General features: G+C 41.0%; 1 protein-coding gene across 8 annotated transcripts in view; it reads right to left on the reverse strand.

The window, feature by feature from the left end:
- Positions 1-20,506, reverse strand: part of TMCC1 (transmembrane and coiled-coil domain family 1) — a 167,823-nt gene that overhangs the window by 16,672 nt on the left and 130,645 nt on the right. For 7 of the 8 annotated variants that reach the window (XM_036332265.1, XM_036332266.1, XM_036332267.1 and 4 more), the window contains one exon: positions 11,284-12,215. In XM_036332265.1, the coding sequence (XP_036188158.1) occupies positions 11,284-12,215 (932 nt within the window). Of the gene's footprint in view, positions 1-11,283; positions 12,216-15,423; positions 15,575-20,506 lie in introns of those variants that run through there. The other variant, XM_036332270.1, reaches the window with a different exon arrangement.

Below are 20,506 nucleotides of genomic sequence, written 5' to 3' on the forward strand. Positions count from 1 at the left end.
TTAGAGTGTTGTCCTGATATGCCAAGGTTGCAGATTCAATCTCTGGTCGGAATCAACCAATGAATGCATAAATAAGTGGAACAAATCGATGTTTCTCTCTCTCTCTCTCTCTCTCTCTCTCTCTCTCTCTCTCTCTCTCTCCCTCCCTCCCTCCCTCCCTCAAAATCAATGGGAAAAAAAAATATATACACACACATATATATAAATGAAGAAATGAAGTAATGATGCATGCTACAGTATGGATGAGCCTTGAAAATACTATGCTAAGTGAAAGATACCAATGGGAAAGGACCAAATTGTATGATTCCACGTATATAAAATGTTCAGAACAGGCAAATTTATAGAGACAAAAAATTAATGGTTGCCAGAGGTTGGGGCAGGATTAGAAAAATTGGAGGTTGATGAAAATGTCCTAAAACTGATTATGGTGATGGTTGCATATACCTGTGAATATGCTGTGATTTGTTTACTTTAAATGGGTGAATTGTATTATTTAGGAATTATATTTCAATAAAGCTGTTAAGAAAGATTAGGGATATATGTAATGTACTTTGAAATGCATTAAAAAATAAGACAGACGTGGGATGGGTAGATGGAAAGATATGTGATAGAACAATATAGTAAAATGTAGAATCTAGGAGATAAGTGTATGGGCATTCACTGTACAATTTTTTTTCAAGTTTGCAGTGTGTTTGAAAGTAAAAAAGTTGGGGGGGAAATTATTATAGGTGCTATAGCCAGGAACACTTGTGTTTGAGTCCTGGTTCCCACTCATAAACTGTAGAACTCAAGGGTGAAACAAGACCCACAATGGATCCAGTTCAAACAGCCCCATTAGTTCATTAGTAAATTACCAGCATTTGTTTCTTTCTTCGAGTCCTAAGAATTATCTAGAAAATGATGATTTTCTGAAAGAAAAGATATAGCTGCTATTGTGTAACTAAAATCCTCTTACACTTACACAAACAGTTGTGTCTGGGTTATCATAGTAAACACCTTCAATATGTAGGAAACATCAGGGAGGAAACTGAGAAAGCCATAAACTTTGTTGAGGCCTTTGCAAAATGTGAACAAAGAAATTGGTGAAATGCCTTGGTGTCTTGGAATGCATGTTTTCTGGGTTGCCTCAGTACCTTGAAAACATTACTGGCCTGTTATTATTAAAACACTTTCCCTATTTTGTTCACCCAGGTCATGGAAGATTGTTTTTCAGCTCTTTTCACAACCTCAAGCCTATACGTTATGCTCAGCAATTCCAGTCAAACATTTTTTCAGTGCCATCAGCCTTGGAGTGGCTTATATAACAACCTACATGTGAAAAAACAGGCTAACACAAAAGCCCAGTAAAAATGATGTGGTATTATTCTGGGTGGAGGAGTGCATCTGTGGAGGAATTAGGATTCAATCTACTTAATCACTGTAAGCATCAAAACATCAAAACACTAGAACCAATAATAACAAGAACAATGGTAAGTACCCTCTCGGCACCGGTTTATGCGTATCATCTGCTTCTGAGGAACTTAGATTCATGAGGATGTTTCTACATTAATTCTCACCTCCCTCTTCCTCAGGAGTTACCTTCAATTTATAATTAAGAAATGGGAGCCCAAGATAGATGTAGTAAATTTCTCCTGTTAATGAGGTGTAGTTAGGATCTGAACTACTTGGTTCATGCCTTTTGTTTGTAGATTTTTTTCAATTGTTGCTTTTAAAAAACGTTTTTCCCTGTACTATTAATCAAATGCAAAATCTGAACAAAAAGGAAGAAAACACCCATATTCCAGTTCCCACTATTACTTCCATTATTAATATAATCTCTTTTACTTACTTTATTTGCTAATGTTTACTTCTGGTCTGAATTCTAAAATGGAGAAGCCAGATACCTAGGGAATTCATATAAAGAACATTTCTATCTTTTCATTAAATATTAACACTAAAGATTGGGGGGGTGGAGGAGGGAAGGTCAATTGTGTTCAGCCTTTCATATGTGATTTTTTTAAAATCAAGAACTCCCTGTAAGGAATTTTTATTTTAATCCCTTCATCTGACAATAATTAAAGCTATCTGGAAATGAAAAGGGGGATTCTTTTTTTAAAGAAAACTTTTATTATTATTTATTTTATGCTGAATTTATTCCCAGGCCACAAGTTTTTGTTTCTTCAGTGTTTTTTTTTTTTTTAAAAATATCTTTTTCTTCTGTGCAACTTGCTCTTCTGCTTTTCTTCACATTTAAGACCATATCAATATGACAGGGAGAGCTTATGGGTTAATCCGCTCATGAGGTCTGTTAAATTCTATGTCGCATCTTGGGAGCTTTGTTCACCTGGATGTGCTCAATGACCAGAGAATATACATCTAAACCCTAAGTTCAGCATTACCCTCTGCATTTTTAAGCATGCGCAGCAAAAATTCAGACTCTTTTTGGGCCACTGACCCTCTGTCCTGTCCCACTGTTTGGCATGGGCACACCGACCAACTCCACCATTGTAACAAGGGAATGGGACACATTGCTTTCATAAAGTGACATCCTTCAAATAGTTGGTGGCTTTGTGAATATGCATACACTGATGGCCTGGCCAATTTCACAAGTGTTCTTAAAGTGAACATGAAGATTTGAACCTCTTGCCAAAACCGGTATGGCTCAGTGGATAGAGCGTCAGCCTGCGGACTGAAAGGTCCCAGGTTCGATTCCGGTCAAGGGCATGTACCTGGGTTGCGGGCACATCCCCAGTAGGAGATGTGCAGGAGGCGGCTGATCGATGTTTCTCTCTCATTGATGTTTCTAACTCTCTATCTCTCTCCCTTCCTCTCTGTAAAAAATCAATAAAATATATTTAAAAAAAAAAAAAAAAAAAAAGATTTGAACCTCTTGATCCGCATGATTTTGTGGAGTTTTCTGGGTCAAATGAATAGCAAGCCATTTTCAGAAGTCACCTCTAGCCACTTTCAGGAAGACAGTGAAAAGGGGGATTTTTTATCCAATAGCATATGATTTTGATTAGCATGTGCTTTTCAAGAGACTCAGTGTGGAACACAAAGTAATAATTTCATTTTAATACTTTTTCCTCAAAGGTCCTTTGTAAATCAGTACAACTCAAAGGGAACATAGACATTTCAATATGTTTTGTTGTTGGTGAACAATTCATAAATGAATACTGATCTTGGAAAAGTGTTTCATCCACTGGATTAATCAACACAGTAGTCACCTTCCTAGATCAAAGATAAGCCAGGGCTCTTTTGGGTCAAATTCCTGAGAATGAGAAACTGGGTGAGTGTACAGGTTGGGAATGCTTCACCTAATGCATCAGTCTTTAGGTGTGGCTCAAAAGTTTGGAGTCATCTCTGAGAGCCAGTGGCACTTCCCTAGTTGGGCAATAGGTCACTAGGACAGGATGGCTGAAGAATGTTGTAGAGTAGGTATTTGAGAGAAACAGGAAGAACTAGGTCCCAGGACTGACACAGATAGGCAACTATGGGAGCAAACTACTGCATTATTTTCCAAATGTTTGCCAGGGATCTGATGTAGCTTCTGCTAGTATTTGACCACAATAAAGAGACATAGTTGGAGTAGGGGATATGACATGTGGTGGGAGCTTGAATACATTCTTGGCTGAATTGCAAAAAGTGGATTTTGCCTTCTTAACTTTTGTTACCTCATTTGTGTTGAAGACTGAAAAGAGGCTCAGAAACATTGAATTAGTCTTCAGTTGAAAAAGAAGAGATTAGCCAAAGAATATATATGCATGGCCCATGAATACAAACAATGGTGTGGTGAGGGCCAGAGGGAGGGGTTGGTGGGGGCTGAGTGGGGGTAGGCAAAGGAGGGAAAATGGGGGGCATCTGTAATAGTGTCATACACACACACACACACACACACACACACACACACACACACACATATACTAGAGGCCCGATGCACAAAAATTTGTGCACTTGGTGGGGGGGAGGGGTCCCCCAGCTTGGCCTGTGCCCTCTCACAGTCTGGGACCCCTCGGGAGATGACCACCTGCTGGCTTAGGCCCACTCCCCGGGGTATTGGGCCTAAGCTGGCAATCAGACATCCCTCTGGCAGCCTGGGAGCCCTCGGGGGATGTCCACTTGCCAGCGGGGAGCAGGCCTAAGTTGCAGTCTGACATCCTTAGTGCGGCTGAGGAGGCAGGAGAGGCTCCCACCACCACCGCTGTACTGGCAGCCATCCGCCTGGCTTGTGGCTGAGCAGAGCTCCCCCTGTGGGAGCGCACTGACCACCAGGGGGCAGCTCCTGCATTAAGCATCTGCCCCCTGGTGGTCAGTGTGTGTCATAATCACCAGTCATTCCCAGTCTTTCTGCTATTAGGGTCAGTTTGCATATTACCCTTTTATTATATAGGATAGAGGCCTGATGCATGGGTGGGGGCCGGCTGGTTTGCCCTTCAGGGTGGGGGTCCCCACTGGGGTGCCTGGCCAGCCTGGGTGAGGGGCTGATAGCTGTTTGCAGGCTGGTCAAACCCCCCTCCGACCGTGGGGACCCTCACCCCATGGAGGTTTGGCTAGCCTGGGTGAGGGGCTGATGGCTGTTTTCAGGCTGGCCACACTCCCTTTAGGGTGAGGGTCCCCACTGGGGTGCCTAGCCAGTCTGGGTGAGGGGCTGAGGGCCGTTTTCAGGCTGGCCAAGCCTCCCCGGCGACTAAAGCTCCCAGCCTCTCCTTTCTTTCTTTTTTTTTCCTGGGATTTATTTACCTTCTATAATTGAAACTTTGTTACCTGGAGTGGAGCTCAGAGCTGGCCAGGGCTTGGCTTCCTCCATCACCAGGGGCAACCCAAGGCTCCAGCTCCGTGGCCACGGCTGGCTGAAAGCAGGTATCTGGGGTTTGTTTAGCTTCTATAATTGAAACTTTGTTGCTTTCGGAGCTCAGAGCAGGGCCGCGGCAGGCGGGGAACCTTGGCTTCCTCCATCACTGGAGCAAGCAAGCCTCCTGCTCGCTCCAGCTCTGTGGCTGCTGGCCGCCATCTTTGTTGGCAGTTAATTTGCATATCTCACTGATTAGCCAATGGGAGGCATAGCAAAGGTATGGTCAATTACCATGTTTGTCTATTATTAGGTAAGATATAGATATATATATATATATATATATCTAATATGCAAAGTTGCAAAGTGTCCCCTCGGGAGTTTAACCGGGAGTTCGATCGCTCACTATGATGTGCGCTGACCACCAGGAGGGTGGTACAGAATGAGGAAGGCCCTGGTCAGCAGCCAACAGTCAGGGAAGGAAGGTACTGGCTGGCAGCCAGAAGGCCCCAATAGGCCTTGATCACCGGCCAGGCCTAGGGACCCTACCCGTGCACATATTTCGTGCACCAGGCCTCTAGTCCTATATAATAAAAGCCTAACATGCTAAGTGTCCGACTGTTTGACCAGTTGTTATGATGCACACTGACCACCAGGGAGCAGACACTCCGACTGGTAGGTTAGCTTATTGCTGGGATCTGGCCGATTGGGACTGGGCGAGATGGGCTGGACATGCCCTGGAGCCCTCCTATGGTCCCTCCCCGGCTCCGATCGTGCACCAGTGGGGTCCCTTGGCCTGGCCTGCACCCTCTCGCAATAGGGACCACTCAGGGGATGTCGGAGAGCCGGTTTCAGCCCGATCCCTGCAGGTCAGGCCAAGGGACCCCACCGGTGCACGAATCCGTGCACCGGGCCTCTAGTCTATATGTATTAAAGCTTAAGCGACCGGTCAACCATCCGGTAGCTATGACATGCACTGACCACCAGGGGGGCAGACACTCAACGCAGGAACAGAAACCACAGGCATTGAAACATGGAACAGACTGATGAATCTCGGAAGGGGGGTAGGGGGGTGGGAAGAGATTAACCAAAGATCTTATATGCATACTAGAGGCCCGGTGAACAGATTCGTGCACCGGTGGGGTCCCTTGGCCTGGCCTGCGGGGATTGGCTCTCCGACATCTCCTGAGGGGTCCTGGATTGCGAGAGGGTGCAGGCCAGGCCGAGGGACCCCACTGGTGCATGAATCTGTGTGCCAGGCTTCTAGTCCATATATATAAAAGCCTAAGTGCGGTCCCTCAGCCTGGCCTGCAGGTTTCAGCCTGATCACCGCAGGCCAGGCCAAGGGACCCCACCAGTGCACGAATCTGTGCACCGGGCCTCTAGTCTATATATATAAAAGTCTAAGCACAGGTCCCTCGGCCTGGCCTGCGGGGATCAGGCTGAAACCGGCTCTCCGACATCCTCCAAGGGGTCCCAGATTGCGAGAGGGCGCAGGCCAGGCTGAGGGACCCCACTAGTGCACGAATTTGTGCACCGGGCCTCTAGTAAATAAATTTTCGAAAAAGGAAAGGAAAAAGTACAGAACCAGTCCCCATGGACTACTAGCGCCCCAAACTTTTAGGGCAGTGCATTGTCTTAAAGACAAGAGACAGCAGATGCCTAAAGTATATAGGGAATAAATAAAAGCTAGAAGGGCTTTCTGGGTAATTCAGACTTGGTAATGACAGCTTTCTAACATCCTGGTACATCCCAGACCATATCTCATTTAATAATCTCAACAACATGTACAATAGATATCATCATCTTGTTTTTATAGAGGAAACTGAGGCTTAAATGAGTTACATAAGGTCTTCCTCCAACCTTAATTTATTAATGAAGTAATTTATCTCCTCTCCCTTTCTTCCCTACTCTAACCTTCCTCCCCATTTTTCCTCCATTACCTTTTTAGTGGCTAAACTGGGAGGAGCTCATCTGTAAATTTCTTTTATGAAAGGTCTTATCCTTCCTAAAAGCATCTCCTAATTGGGCTTTTTTCTCTTAGAAACAAAGAGCTAATTTGATCCAATATTTTCAGTTTCTATTTCAAATTTGTTGGCCAAACCTAGTCTACATATCTTCTGGAGATTCTCTGATCAGTTTGCTAGATGACAAACAGGGCTAAAACCTGGAATAAAGGGGCTAACATAGCTATATCTGTCTTATGTCCAGTGATAATTACTTTATTTTAAGTAAAATTATATTTAAGCAACAATTTGTTTAGTTAGAACTTCAATGGCCTGTACCTAATTGGGTTAGCCTAGTTACTGACTGTTCTACTGCATGTGATGACTGCTAATGGTGACTGCTTCCTTCTGTATTTTTGCTCTTATGACTCAGTGCAATTTAAAATATTCTGGGCTTAATATAATTTCAGAAGCCAATTTCTAAAGCACAATAATCCCCTTAAAATAGAAGCTTTCATCAACATCCCTGCCCTACATGATATGGCTTTAAACAGGCAGTAGATGGGTAGGATTCTGGGCCAGATCCCCTAGGGAAAAAACTACAAAAGGAACCTGTAAAACTGTCTATAAGTTGTTTTCCTAGTTCTCTCCTGTTTACAACGCATTTTGCCACAGCTGAATTTTTTCCTACAGTAACTCATTAATATATTATACTCACTATGAAAATAGGACTGGTTCTCCAGTTTTTAAACAGCAAATTAAATATAAGTTAAACCATTTTACTGTGTGACCTGGCAAAAGTCACTTTATCTTTCTAGGTCTCACTGTACTCATTTGTAGAACAAGATTAAACTAGATATCTAAGGGCTCCTTTTATCTCTGAAGTATTAAGTGAATACTCTATTGCTACTAACAGATCTACAATAATACTTAAATGGGCTGAAAAGACTACTAGCAAGACAAGAATATGAAGTCAGTACAGATCCCATCACTAAAAACCTGTCTAAACCTTGTCTCCTACCTTTCCAAAAATAATCTCACTCATATCTGAGTGCCCAATGCAAAGCTCAAATTCTAAACTACTAGTCAAAAGTTGGGGTGGAGTTTAGATCCAAGCTCTGCTACAATGGCTTCCAGGACTAAGTGCATGTGGGTGGCTAAAGTACTATTCAGTCATGGCACAATTACATGGTGAGAGAGAGAGAGAGAGAGAGAGAGAGAGAGAGAGAGAGAGAGAGAGAAGGAAACTGACTGTACTCTACAGGATCCTTAATGCTTCTGATTTTTCCAGAGTAAGTAAATGACCTTGAGCAAGAATCCTGACTTGGCACTGTCACTGAGGTAGAGAGCAATGGGAAGCACATTAAGTAACATTATTGAGAAGGAACTCTGAAAAGGGGAAATAAAGATGGGGATGAGGGTTTCTTTATAATATATATATATTATATAAAGTTTATATATTCCTCTAGTATATATCTACACTGTTGTATTAGCTTGAGAAAACTTTCCAGAGCTTATGCATTTACAGAATTTTCCAAAATATGTTAAAAATAGTGACTCGACTTTTAGTGAAACCTAGAAAAGGTCTAATACCCATTGCCAATGAAGTCTAGGTTTCTTAGAGCTAGACTATAAAAGTAGTCTTTCAATCATAGAGGTTTTAGGTTTAAGCTTAGAAAACAAAACAACTGGCCTGATATGAAAAAAACACTGGCTTTGGAATCAGATAAAACTGGGTTTGATTCCTGGCTTTACTACTTACCAAGTGACCTACCTTTGGCAAATTTTAAAACCCCACTGAGGCCAATTTCCTTATCTGTAAAATAAGGATAATACAATCCACTTGCAGGGCTATTGTGAGGATTAGCAAATATATGTAAAGCACCTAGCATTATTCGAATCACAGGAGTTAAGCAAATGCTGTTAGTGATAGTGTCCTCCTCCCCTATCACTTAAAATAACAAGCAGCAATTCTGTGTATGACCGTCCTCCTGTCAACTGTGATAATCTATAATAATAAAAGTAGAATATGCTAATTAGACGGACATCCTTCGGGATGTAGCCGGGGCTGCAAGGGAAGCCCAGGTCCCAGGTGCCTGCCGGTGGCCAGAGGGAAGCCGGTGCCGGCAGCCGGGGGAAGGAAGGCCTACTCTCACATGAATTTCATGCATTGGGCCTCTAGTCCTATATAATAAAAGGCTAATAAGCAAACTGACTGAACGGCGGAACGACTGGTTGCTATGACTTGCACTGATCACCAGAGGGCAGATGCTCTACGCAGGAGCTGCCCTCTGGTGGTTAGTGTGCTCCCGCAGGGGGAGCACCACTCAGCCAGAAGTCGGGCTCACAGCTGGCGAGCGGCCTAAACTGTCAGTCGGACATCCCCCAAGTGCTCCCAGACTGCAAGAGTGCACAGGCTGGGCTGAAGGACCCCTGAGTCCATGAATTTTGTGCACTGGGCCTCTAGTTAGTAAAATAAACGAAAGCATTGAAAATAACCAGAAATGCATCTAGAGCAGTCATGTACACATTAATGGTTCTTGGTTAGAAAAGTATTCCTTGAGTTCATCCCTAGGCTACTTCCTTCCCAGACAAAAAGACAAGCCTGCAGGAGTCTCTCTCTTCTAATTTCTATTTCGACTCTCCTGGAGGCTTGGCTTTTTGTCTAGGAAGGAAGTAGACTGGGGATGGAGCTAAAGTTCTATCCTGTCTCTGAATTATTTTAAATGGATACAAAGGTGGATCTTGGGAGACCTGTTTTTCCTCTCTGACTTTGGCCTACATCTGATCTGAAGACATAACAACTCTATATGAATTTTTAAACTCTGGAAGAATTTAAAAACTGGAATGTTTTGCTATCCATTTAAAATAAAAGGGTCAAAGCAGGCAGTTGGTTTTTTGAGCAACTATGGAACACCCAGGTCTCCATGGCTCAAAGGGGCATATTTAAAAAGCAGCAGTAGCAGCTGCTACTTAACATCAACAAAGTACTTACTGGGCCAGGCACCAAGCTATGTGCTTTACATAAATTATTTCATTTAAATGTCACAGTAACCTTTGAACGACTATTATTTTTCCTGTGTTAGAGATGTGGAAACCAGAACTTAGGAACGTTAAGAAACTTGCCCAATTTTCAAGATTAGTAAGTGGCAGAACAAGAATTTGAATGTAAGACTTAAATATAATATAGTACAAAGGACCAGGTGCTTTATTTTGAGTCTACTTGAATATCTGTTAGATTGCTCACCACTTTAGATATTGTCTTCTAAGTATATTAAAGACTACATAAAACAACGAATTAAGAATGGTAATGTTTTTGCTTTTAGAACTTCCTTTCTCTTTCCCACACTTCTTTTCTTTTTTCTTTTCTTTCCTCACAGTCTTAAGTTTGAATTAAAGGATGGAAGAGTGAAGATAACAGACAGGACTGAATTACTGATTAGCATTTTCACCATGTGAAAGAGTTTGCTGCTGCAACTCTTCACTCATTTTACTGATTCACATGAATAATTTATTCAGGCCCTGAGATTATTTCATAAAAACAAACTTTAAAAAAATCACTTTAAAAAAAAAAGGTGAAAGGGACCTTAAAAGATTGCCTGTTCAACCCTTGATATAGTAAAATTACTGAGGATTCCCTCTCATTAGAAACTGGAACAAAACCAGAACCCACATCTTTCAAGGCCTAACCCAACCTGTGGCTCCCATGAGATTAGCCCTTAATCTGTATCAATGAGGTGGTTTGTCTCTGGTTGACAAAGTTTGGATCTGATTAAGTACTACATGGTGGACATTATTTTCTATCTGCATGTGATGGAAACAAGAGGAAAAGACACACATTTGAAGATAACTAAGAATGGTCTAATATGAATATACAGTGTATTATGAAACAAAAAAGCTATTAGCTTCTACCTTTAGCACAGATTATAACTAAAAGCATTTACCCCTTTGAGAATTCTCTAACTATTGCAGAACCATTTCACATGTTGAAGTTCACTCCCATTCAAATGTTTGCCAATTCATAGTAAAGGTAACAGACATGCTTATCTGGATTTATTTCCAGTCTAATCTTTCTACACCAACTGCCTAGATAAATGTGCTTAAAGCCCAATAACTACAGGTTCATTACATTTTGGACAGGCTATGTCTTTGATTTATACAGAGTTGGGGGTTATAACAAATCTTTTGAATTTAATGTAGTAGACATACAGGCTGCAATGACTTGTGATTCCGTAATTACAAATAGGTGAAATGCCTCAGAAACCTTGGGCTTCATTTGAAAGTCTTAACCTAGAATGGAAGACTGGAGAGCTACAGTAATCATCACCTCTCAACTACAATGCTTCATGGTGTGTAACCTTGGGAGTTACTTAATTTTGTCATGCCTGTCATTTGCATTCTATGATAGGAACTCATGCAGACATCATATTACGTATCTAAAGTGCTCTGGACATTCCAGAAAAAGACACTCTACTAAAGATCTTTAAAAGCCAGCCCCCGCCCACAATAGCCAAAGCAAAGGGAACCCCAAACATAAGTAATTTCGGATTGTAATTCCATAGAACTTACCTATATCGCTCTTCCTGCAAGGCCTGCATTATTAATGAATAGTCCCTCTGATAATGTTCCTTGAGGGTCTCAAAGGATTCCTCTAGCCTGGCCTGGGTTTCCCGGATCTCCTGGATCTCATGTAATAGTGCATCAAACCCTGAGCTCTGCATGTCCAGAGTGTTTGTTTTGGAGCTAGATGCTCCTATAGCGATGCCTCCAGTGGTGCTGTTGGCTCCTACAGAGCCTGAAGTGGCACTAGAACAATCTTCTTCACTACCATATTTTGGGCTTGACTGAAAGTTTGAAATCACTCCCAAAGCCTTCCCATCATCTACCTGCCCTTCTTCTAAGGAGTCCTTCAGGTTAGGGATGTTGTCTGCACTGCCAAATTTATTCCGAATTAATGAAGCAATCTCTCTGGGCTTTGAGACTACTGCCCCTGCTGCTGAATGAGTTGCCTGGGAGAAGCTGGAAAGTCCACCTTTGACACTGTCTACCACACCTTCACTGAAGCCAGTCACCTTCGCTCCCACATCTTTCAAACCCTGGTGCATGTCCCTGAAGACATCCTTCGGCTGCCGGGGGATCCCATTCTGTTCCACTTCTCGGAGCTTCCTGTGGTAGTGCTCAAGCTTCTTTTGTAGCTGGAGGATGGTTTGGGCAGATTTCTGGTTCTTCTTCTCAAAGACCTGCTTGATGCGGGCAGCCTGCTGCTTATCTGCGCTGTTGGCAAGCTTCAAGTACTCAGCAACGTTGTCATCCCGGGCTGTTTGTGCAATCTTGATTTGTTCTGTGAGCTTCAGGATCTTCTGCTGCAGGTGAGCAATAGCAGCCTTTGTACGCTGAGGGTCTGGTGTTCCATCCACAGAGTCTGTGTGGATGCTGCCATCAGTGCTGGAGGCCACTGCACTGGAAGTCTGGGCGAGGCTGCTTACTTCCAACCGCTCGATCTAGCATCAAAGCAAAAGGTAGATGTTAAAAAGACCCCAAAAGAAGACTACTTTTCCAGAATCAATAGACCAATCAATTATACTTTGCTTTAAGCAAGACAGATATATGAGGATTTACACAAGATGTAAACTGGGGTATTTTTCCTTTGTTAGAGGATTTAGTACGGTATATCTTGAAATAACAAAGCTCCTTAGTGGGTTTAAAGCATAAATTAATTTACATTCTTCACACATACTTTTGCTTACAAGCATATCTATGTAAAACAAGGTACATCTGCAGTTCAATTTAATTATATAAAAATCATTTTAGTATTCAGACATCACTGTAATTCCAACCCATGTTCTAAGATTACGGTCATCTGAAAACGTTGGTGAGAACAAGTATTTTACTGGCTAGATATAAAAATCCAATTTTTATCACAGTGGACCCATGATTTTTGGGTCTAAATCATGTCATGGGCAATGGAATCATTCTTTCCATTCTAATAGGGACACTTATTGGTAGCTGGAGACAGGTGCAGGTAAGATTGAGAAGGTACTGCTGAAAGTGGTAAGAATGAATGTGTACACTCTTGAGAGTTAAAATTCCAAAACACAAGCAACTGTGATAAACTTGGGCAACATTATGTGAACATTAGAGACAGAGACAGTAAGGTAAGTAATTTAAAAAGTCAATGACTAAGTTCAGACCTTTTAGAGGCCAAATTCTATGAGTTCTAACCAGGAAACAATTTTTATTAGGCAAGAGTCTCCAAAACACACACAATGACTATCCTTTCATACAGGTAAGCAACCATTAAAAAGAGCTGAAGAAAAAGACATGCTGCTTAGATATGAAAACTTAAACTATCATACTTCAAAACTCTTAGCCAAAGCAGGGGACAGGTTAGTTTATCTAACTCAGGAGAAAAAAGTCTTTTAAGAAGGTGCCAATTGATATGGCTTGTAGTGCTGAATTAGAGTAGGGCCTATGCAGAAAGGTTTTAGAAACTATTCTCTATTGAACAATAACAGAAATACATAATTAAATAACCACTCTAGGTAATAAAAATTCCCAATAAGCATGTCAAATTACAAATTTACCATCTCAGAGACTTAAGAGCACACCCTTTTCCTTGCTTCCCATCCCTAATTTGTCATCATCAGCAATTTGCCAGAAAGAACTGTATATAGGTTACTCTCATATTAAAAAAAAGGTTGAATTACATTTTTGTGATGACAATAATATACCAATTCTGAAATGTTCATAAAATGCTAATAATTAACTTGCCAGTCCAGACATGCATTCTCTTTTTTTCATCTTGGTTGGATCTCCTCAGTTTGCCGTCTGAACAGAATTTATGCTGATCTCTAACTCTAAAACACACTGAGTTCATGAATGAATTCAATATATTACTATTGATGTGAATAAAACAATATTTTCTTTCTAGATGAACACAAAAGAAATATCGTGCCTTTAAATAAAATCAAAATATAATTTAAAATCAAAATGAATAATAAAATGACATTATATACTCCACTAATAAAAAAAAACAAAAGCAAAAAAAACACCATACAGAATAGTTAGGGACTAGTACAATAACTATTTTGTTTTTTGTTTTTCCTTTTTATTTCTTCTTCTTCTTTTTTTTTTTTTTTACAGTAACTGTTTTGTATCGCTTCCTCCATCTGCCCTATTCATCTTTTAAGTACATGCTAACTAGCAGTGAAAAGACCAGAGGAAGGCAGCAGAAGGGAAGATGAGTGAAAGTTCCAGATAGTCAAGTTGCCAAGAGTTTCAACTCTTCAGTGCCTTAGGTTCACTCTCTTAGGTTGTACAGGGTTCCCACTGTGTGATTTTTCTTTCTGAATGGGATTTCAGATGCCATAATTACAGTATGTAATATTGATACCATTGTAATTAACTAGTTATTAAAACTAGAGGCCCAGTGCACTGGGGGGGTGGGAGTCCCCTCAGTACAGCCTGCGCCCTTTCCCAGTCTGGGACCCCTCAGCGGACATCCCCCAAGGGGTCCTTAGTGCTGCCGCAGAGCCGTGAGCCCGGCTTCTGGCTGAGTGGTGCTCCCCCTGTGGGAGCACACTGACCACCAGGGGGCAGCACTTGTGTTGAGCGTCTGCCCCCTGGTGGTCAGTGTGCATCATAGTGACCAGTTGTTCTACCGTTTGGTCGATTTGCATATTAGCCTTTTATTATATAGAATAGGAAAGGAGCAAAGGGAAGGCCAGGTATTATAGGTATGTTCCCCATAAAACACTGGGGAGAGGGGATTGGCCAAAAGGAAGATAGTCGCATGCCCAGTAAAGTTGGGATGATATAGGGAAGACACTTGACTGTCAATCACACCTGGGGACAGAGATGGTTGGCCAGAACAGGGGTGGCAACTGCAAGCAAAATTTGGATACTCAATTCCCTGAACAAAGAAACTTGCTCTCTTGTGCTCTTGGCTCCTTGGGACTCGTGTGGCTCTGGGCTTATGGGGCTCTTTTGTTCCTGCTCCCGTGCATTCCCCCAGATGGTCCACGGCCATGTGGACCCCATACACCATGGACTAATGGACTATAGCTAGCCTGGCTCCAACATGGAAAGGAAACTCTAGATGCTGGCTTTGATTCTAGCTTTACTGAAACCCCAGCTATACTTCTATGGCTGAACTAAGAGAAATGGGACTTTGGAAACCAAGGGGTATAATTCCAAGGAAATAAAGCTTTCTATCATATCTCACCCTCTTGTGAGGGCCTCTGGAAATGTTTACTCCAGCGGTACCCCAAGAACCCCACTTCCACTGATAAAAGATAACAATATGACCCTTATGTTTATGTTTAATAACTCAAAATCCACCACAATATAAAAGGAAAGCAAATACGAAATATAATTTGATCCAAGACTACCAGAGTAGGCATGGTTTAGTTTTCTTAGGTTGTTGTTATTAATTTGAATATCAACTTATATGTAATCTGTTGTCTAAGGAAATACAGATATGGAAATCAAGTTTAACTATTACTCTGGTAGGATAAAAATTGACTATACTGGTGAAAAGATGGCTTTGAGACTAGAATCTTTAGGACTAGAAAAAACACACACAACCAAACAAAAAACAACAACAAACTTTTAATATAATTATTTACAAATGATCAGTTAGATGTGAGTTGTTTTCTCTACACAGTAACTAAAGAAATAAACCAGGCTTTAATCTGACTTCTTTCCTACCTGGGCTATGTCCTTCCAGTGCATGGCTCCCCTGCAAGAGCTCAGCTGACAGAATCCAGTCCTCAGCTTCCAAAGAAAACTAACCCACAGCTTCAGCAGGAAGATAGTTTTAATACCTGAAACCATGAGTCACTGGATTACTCACCACTACTCCCAATTTTGGCAGGCACTATCCTCATAAAGGAAGGAGAGAGAGAAGTGAGAAATTGGAAGCAAAAGGGAGTGGAGGGGAAGATAGCAGAGGACAGGGGGGGCAGGAGTGGAGAAGGAAAGAGGAAGATATACTGAATTGTAGAATTATAGGTCAGCTATGAACAAAGCCCTTAGAAATACAAATACTTAGCACTGGAAGTGCCTGACTTAGCCATGAGTTATGAAGACATCAACTGAAAAGTGATTCTTTTTTCCAACAGCCTTTGCTAGCAATATTAGGTTATCCATATTGTGGGGGCTAAGCTAAAAAAGTAATTTTCCTCCCACCTAAGTTCTAGCTTATAAAGCTTATAAGCCAGTAATAAAATTTAACAGAGACAGATTAAGAGGAGAAAAAGTCCAAGGTTTATTATTACGTATATCAGGGGTGTCATAATAATGAGTTCCAAAACACACTGGGCTGTAGAGACTTACATACTATATGGACAAAGGAGAAAAGGGGGCATGGGTCTGGGATTTTGAAGAGGAGATAGGCAATTCACAGGTAGCAAAGAAAGAGTAAAACACACTCATGGCCAAGTTCCTGCTAGGCAACCCAGAAACAATGGGATTTAGGGGAATCTAGCTAATAGGCTCCTGCTTGGATCCTTCGTATCTACCAAACTTAATTCAGATAGGCTACTGTGAATATCCTTAAGGTGAATATGCTAAGATTCCCTTCCCAAAGCAGGTTTTCCCATCTGGATTCATTACATCAACTGTAAAATTCATCAACTATAAAATGAATGGGGATAATATTAATGCCCATTGCAGAAAACTGCTGTAGGGATAAAATGAGTCAATAAATATAACAGTGTTCAAAACAGTACCAGGCACAGAGTAACTGCTTTTACTGGGTATTACTTTTATATCATTTAATTGGTTTTTTAAAAAAATTCAAATATTAAAAGATTCCAGAATATACTTCCTTCCTAAATTTTTTACATTTCAGGCAAAACAAGGGATATATACGTAGAGAGTCTAAGCCAAAGGAATAATGTAATTCAACACTACAGTAAAATAATAGTCACATTTCTGAATAGTTGGTCTTATGGCTAGGCACTTAGTTAGCTTATCTTCCAGTCCTCACAACAACCCCCCCCCCAAAATAGAATTTTTATCACTAATTTACAGATGAACTAACTGTTGAGATGCCTCCTACTACCTTACCACAAGGCAGTTTGACAACAGCAGCAATAGCAGTATTACCTACTCAATAGGGCTGCCCTGATATCCTGATCATATCCATCAATGTAGCAAGTCAAAGACATTTATGGCGGAGGTTAGAATTAGTTTGTATAGAAAAAAATCTAGGTCCCTAACTGGTTTGGCTCAGTGGATAGAGCCTACAGACTGAAGGGTCCCAGGTTCGATTCCAGTCAAGGGCATGTATCTTGGTTGCAGGCACATCCCCAGTAGGGGGTGTGCAGGAGGCAGCTGATCGATGTTTCTCTCTCATCGATGTTTCTGACTCTCTATCCCTCTCCCTTCCTCTCTGTAAAAAATCAATAAAATATATATTTTTTTAAAAAGGAAAAAGAAAGAAAAAAATCTAGGACCAAAATTCAGTCAGTTAAATATATTATATCTTGACAAAACATATTATATATTGACTACTTATAAGCTATGCAATGTGCTACAAAGCTATTTTTTGTGTGTGCCCTTGACTGGAATCGAACCTGGGACTCTTCAGTCCACAGGCTGATGCTCTATCCACTGAGCCAAACCAGTCAGGGCTACAAAGCTATCTAATTGTTGCTATAACAAGCAGACACTACTGCTTTGTTTGCAGTTTGTCTCTTACTATTAAGAATTCATTTGCAAGGCTTAAATTATCTATTAATTGATCTAAATGAATTATCAGAAAACAGCCCAAGACAACATTTAAATAGACACCTCAAAACACCAATTAATCAGAGGCAGAGTAGAGTCATCTAGGACAAAGTATTAGATAAGCTTTATAATGGCTTGCAATTTTCATTTGCAAACATATTAAAAATATATCTATTTTCTCTAAGTGAATGAAAGTGTCAGAACATGGCAACACCTGGCTTTGAGAACAATCATGTTAAAGGCAATATTGTACAAAAAGCAAGGACAAGAGCAAAAGGACCTAAGTTCAAATCTGGCTTCATGCCTCCTTACTAGCTGTATGTCTTTGGTCTACCTACTTGTTCTTTTTGAGTCTTAAGTTTTGTCATCTACACAATGGAGTTAACATTGTCTCAGGAAATTATCTGAAAAGATGTTAAATGTGTGTTAAATCAGATCATGCCTGCCAAACATGGTAAGCATTCAAGCAGTTATCTTTTCTATTCCTTACCTGGTTCATTATTTAAAATCCAAATTTGTAACTAGAAAAGATTCAGAAATCTCTGACTTGACATTACTATCTTCAAAAGATGACAGCCCCTACTTTAGTATGCCGAAGTCATCTTATCTATGCTTTATAGAGTACTAGTGGCCCAGTGCACGAAATCTGTGCACATTAAAAGGGAACTGATTAGAGGAAATATTTTAATATTGCTACTTGCCCTTTCTCTATAATAGAAGTGTCAGAGATGAAAGAAAATTAGTAAAATGTATATGAAAATCTTCCTCCTGTCAGAGTCTGGAGCATGCCGCAGGACCCAGAGTCAAGTCTCTGCCCACTAGTGTACACCTCGAAATTGTGTGAGACCCAGACCCGGCTGGCCCCTTCCCTTCTCACTCTATTGAGCAATTCTTTCATGTACAATTCTGACTGATATTTAGTTTGCTGTGCTGTGGAATATAGAGATCTCAAGTGGGTGTAGTAGGAAATAAAAATGGACTAAGTTCCACTAGTTCACAGACAAAAAGCTTTTTCTCACGAGCCACAACCTGGGCATGTGCCCTGGCCAGGAATTGAACCGCGACCTCCTGGTTCATAGGTCGACACTCAACCACTGAGCCACGCTGGCCAGGCAGGCCCTACTCTTTTTCCCACCACCAGCATATTCCAGGTCCAGGTTTATCTTCATAAAAAACAAAGTTTTAAAATCATTTCATGGGTGATATTGAATATGTGATAATGAGTAGAAGACATGCTTGCTCAAATGTGAATTCTGGTGCGGTTTGCTCACCAACTTTGTAGCTAAAGCAAAATGACAAAAAACAAAACAAAACACCAAACACACACACAAAACAAAGCTCTATCATGGATTACTTAGGAATAATGGAAACCTTAAATTTAAATCCATATATGCTAAGAGTCACAACTATCATTTGGTTCTTCGGACTGATGTGGCATGCTGTTTTTCACCTCCAGGCTTTTGCACATACAGTTGCCTCAGCCAGTCCAGGGCTTGCTCTCCTTCCCTTTTCTAGCTCACTATTATTCATCCTTCAAGACCCAGTTCAGGTGTAACCTTTTCTAGGAAGTCTTTCCTGAAAACCTCTCTCCCAGCTGGATTAATGACTTTTCCTTTATATTCCCATATATCTGTATATACATTTCTATCACTGTTCTTATCATATTACATTGAAATGACTGGGTGTCTTGCCTTCACTGACAGTTCCTGAGGGCGGGGTCATGCCACATTTATCTTTGGACCCCAAGAAGCTCGCATAATACCTTGTACAAAGAAGACACACAGTGAATTTCTGTTTAATATAAATGCTCACCAGCATCTTAGCATGATCCTTCTAGATCTCATATGCCAGGCAGCACTGAGTCTATGTTACCATGAATGGAACAAATGTCAGAATTTTTGCAAGAAAAATAGCTTCCAATAGATGATACCCATCCGTCCAAGGCTGCTGAATAAAAACTCCTGACTGGGTTGAATATCAGTTTAGATTATTAACATCCTATCTAGCCCACCCTGCTCCAACCCAACTGCAAAATATCCATTAGGGGAAATAGAGCTACTGTTCAGAATTGCTTTGTCACCGGAGGACTGATTTCCTGGCTTATGTGAAAGACATCATTGAGAATTACCACTGCCAGATATTCTTTAGACCTGATGATTGGACTTAATGGATACATGTGAGCCTGGCCAGAGGATTTATTGTTCTTTTAACACTTTGCACAATGCCTCCTATGGACATGGCCTACATTAAACAATTGAGGTACTCCCCCCGCCCCCCCGCAAAAAAAAAAAAAGCTCTTTAGGAGCCTGCAATCCTAGTAGTGATCATGTAAGTAGACAATAAGATGCTTTGTTATGGTTTAGTATTATTTTTACAAGCTCAGATTCTCTGAGCTTATAGGAAGGAAACTGAGAGGTCACCCACTTAAGAAAATTTATTTTATAGATGAGTAACAGATTTTTAAGAGAAAGATCTCTCCCTGATACTAAAAGAAAAAATAAGTGACATATACTGAAATAAGGAGATAACAGTTTCTGCATGCTACTGGAGTATTCAAGTGCATACTTTCATCTCTGCATGTTAAGAATTTCATAGACTGCCCTAACTAGATTGGCTCAGTGGATAGAGCGTCAGTCAGCAGACTCAAGGGTCCCAGGTTCGATTCCGGTCAAGGGCATGTATCTTGGTTGCGGGCACATCCCCAGTAGGGAGTGTGCAGGAGGTAGCTGATCGATGTTTCTCTCTCATCAATGTTTCTAACTCTCTATCCCTCTCACTTCCTCTCTGTAAAAAATCAATAAAATATATATTTTTTTAAAAAGAATTTCATAGAGTATACACTGATTGACGGTTGGAACAGATAGATGATCCAAGTTTCCTTCTAATGTTAAGATTTTAACTTTTGTTTGCAAAAAATTGTGACTCAGGCTATGGATTATTCAAAAAACATGACTTCACAATGAAGAATGAGTCCTAGCTGGTTTGGCTCAGTGGATAGAACATCGGCCTGCAAACTGAAAGGTCCTGGGTTTGATTCTGATCAAGGGCACATGCCTGG

This window comes from Myotis myotis, unplaced genomic scaffold (assembly GCF_014108235.1).
Source record: "Myotis myotis isolate mMyoMyo1 unplaced genomic scaffold, mMyoMyo1.p scaffold_m19_p_13, whole genome shotgun sequence".
NCBI lineage: Eukaryota > Metazoa > Chordata > Mammalia > Chiroptera > Vespertilionidae > Myotis > Myotis myotis.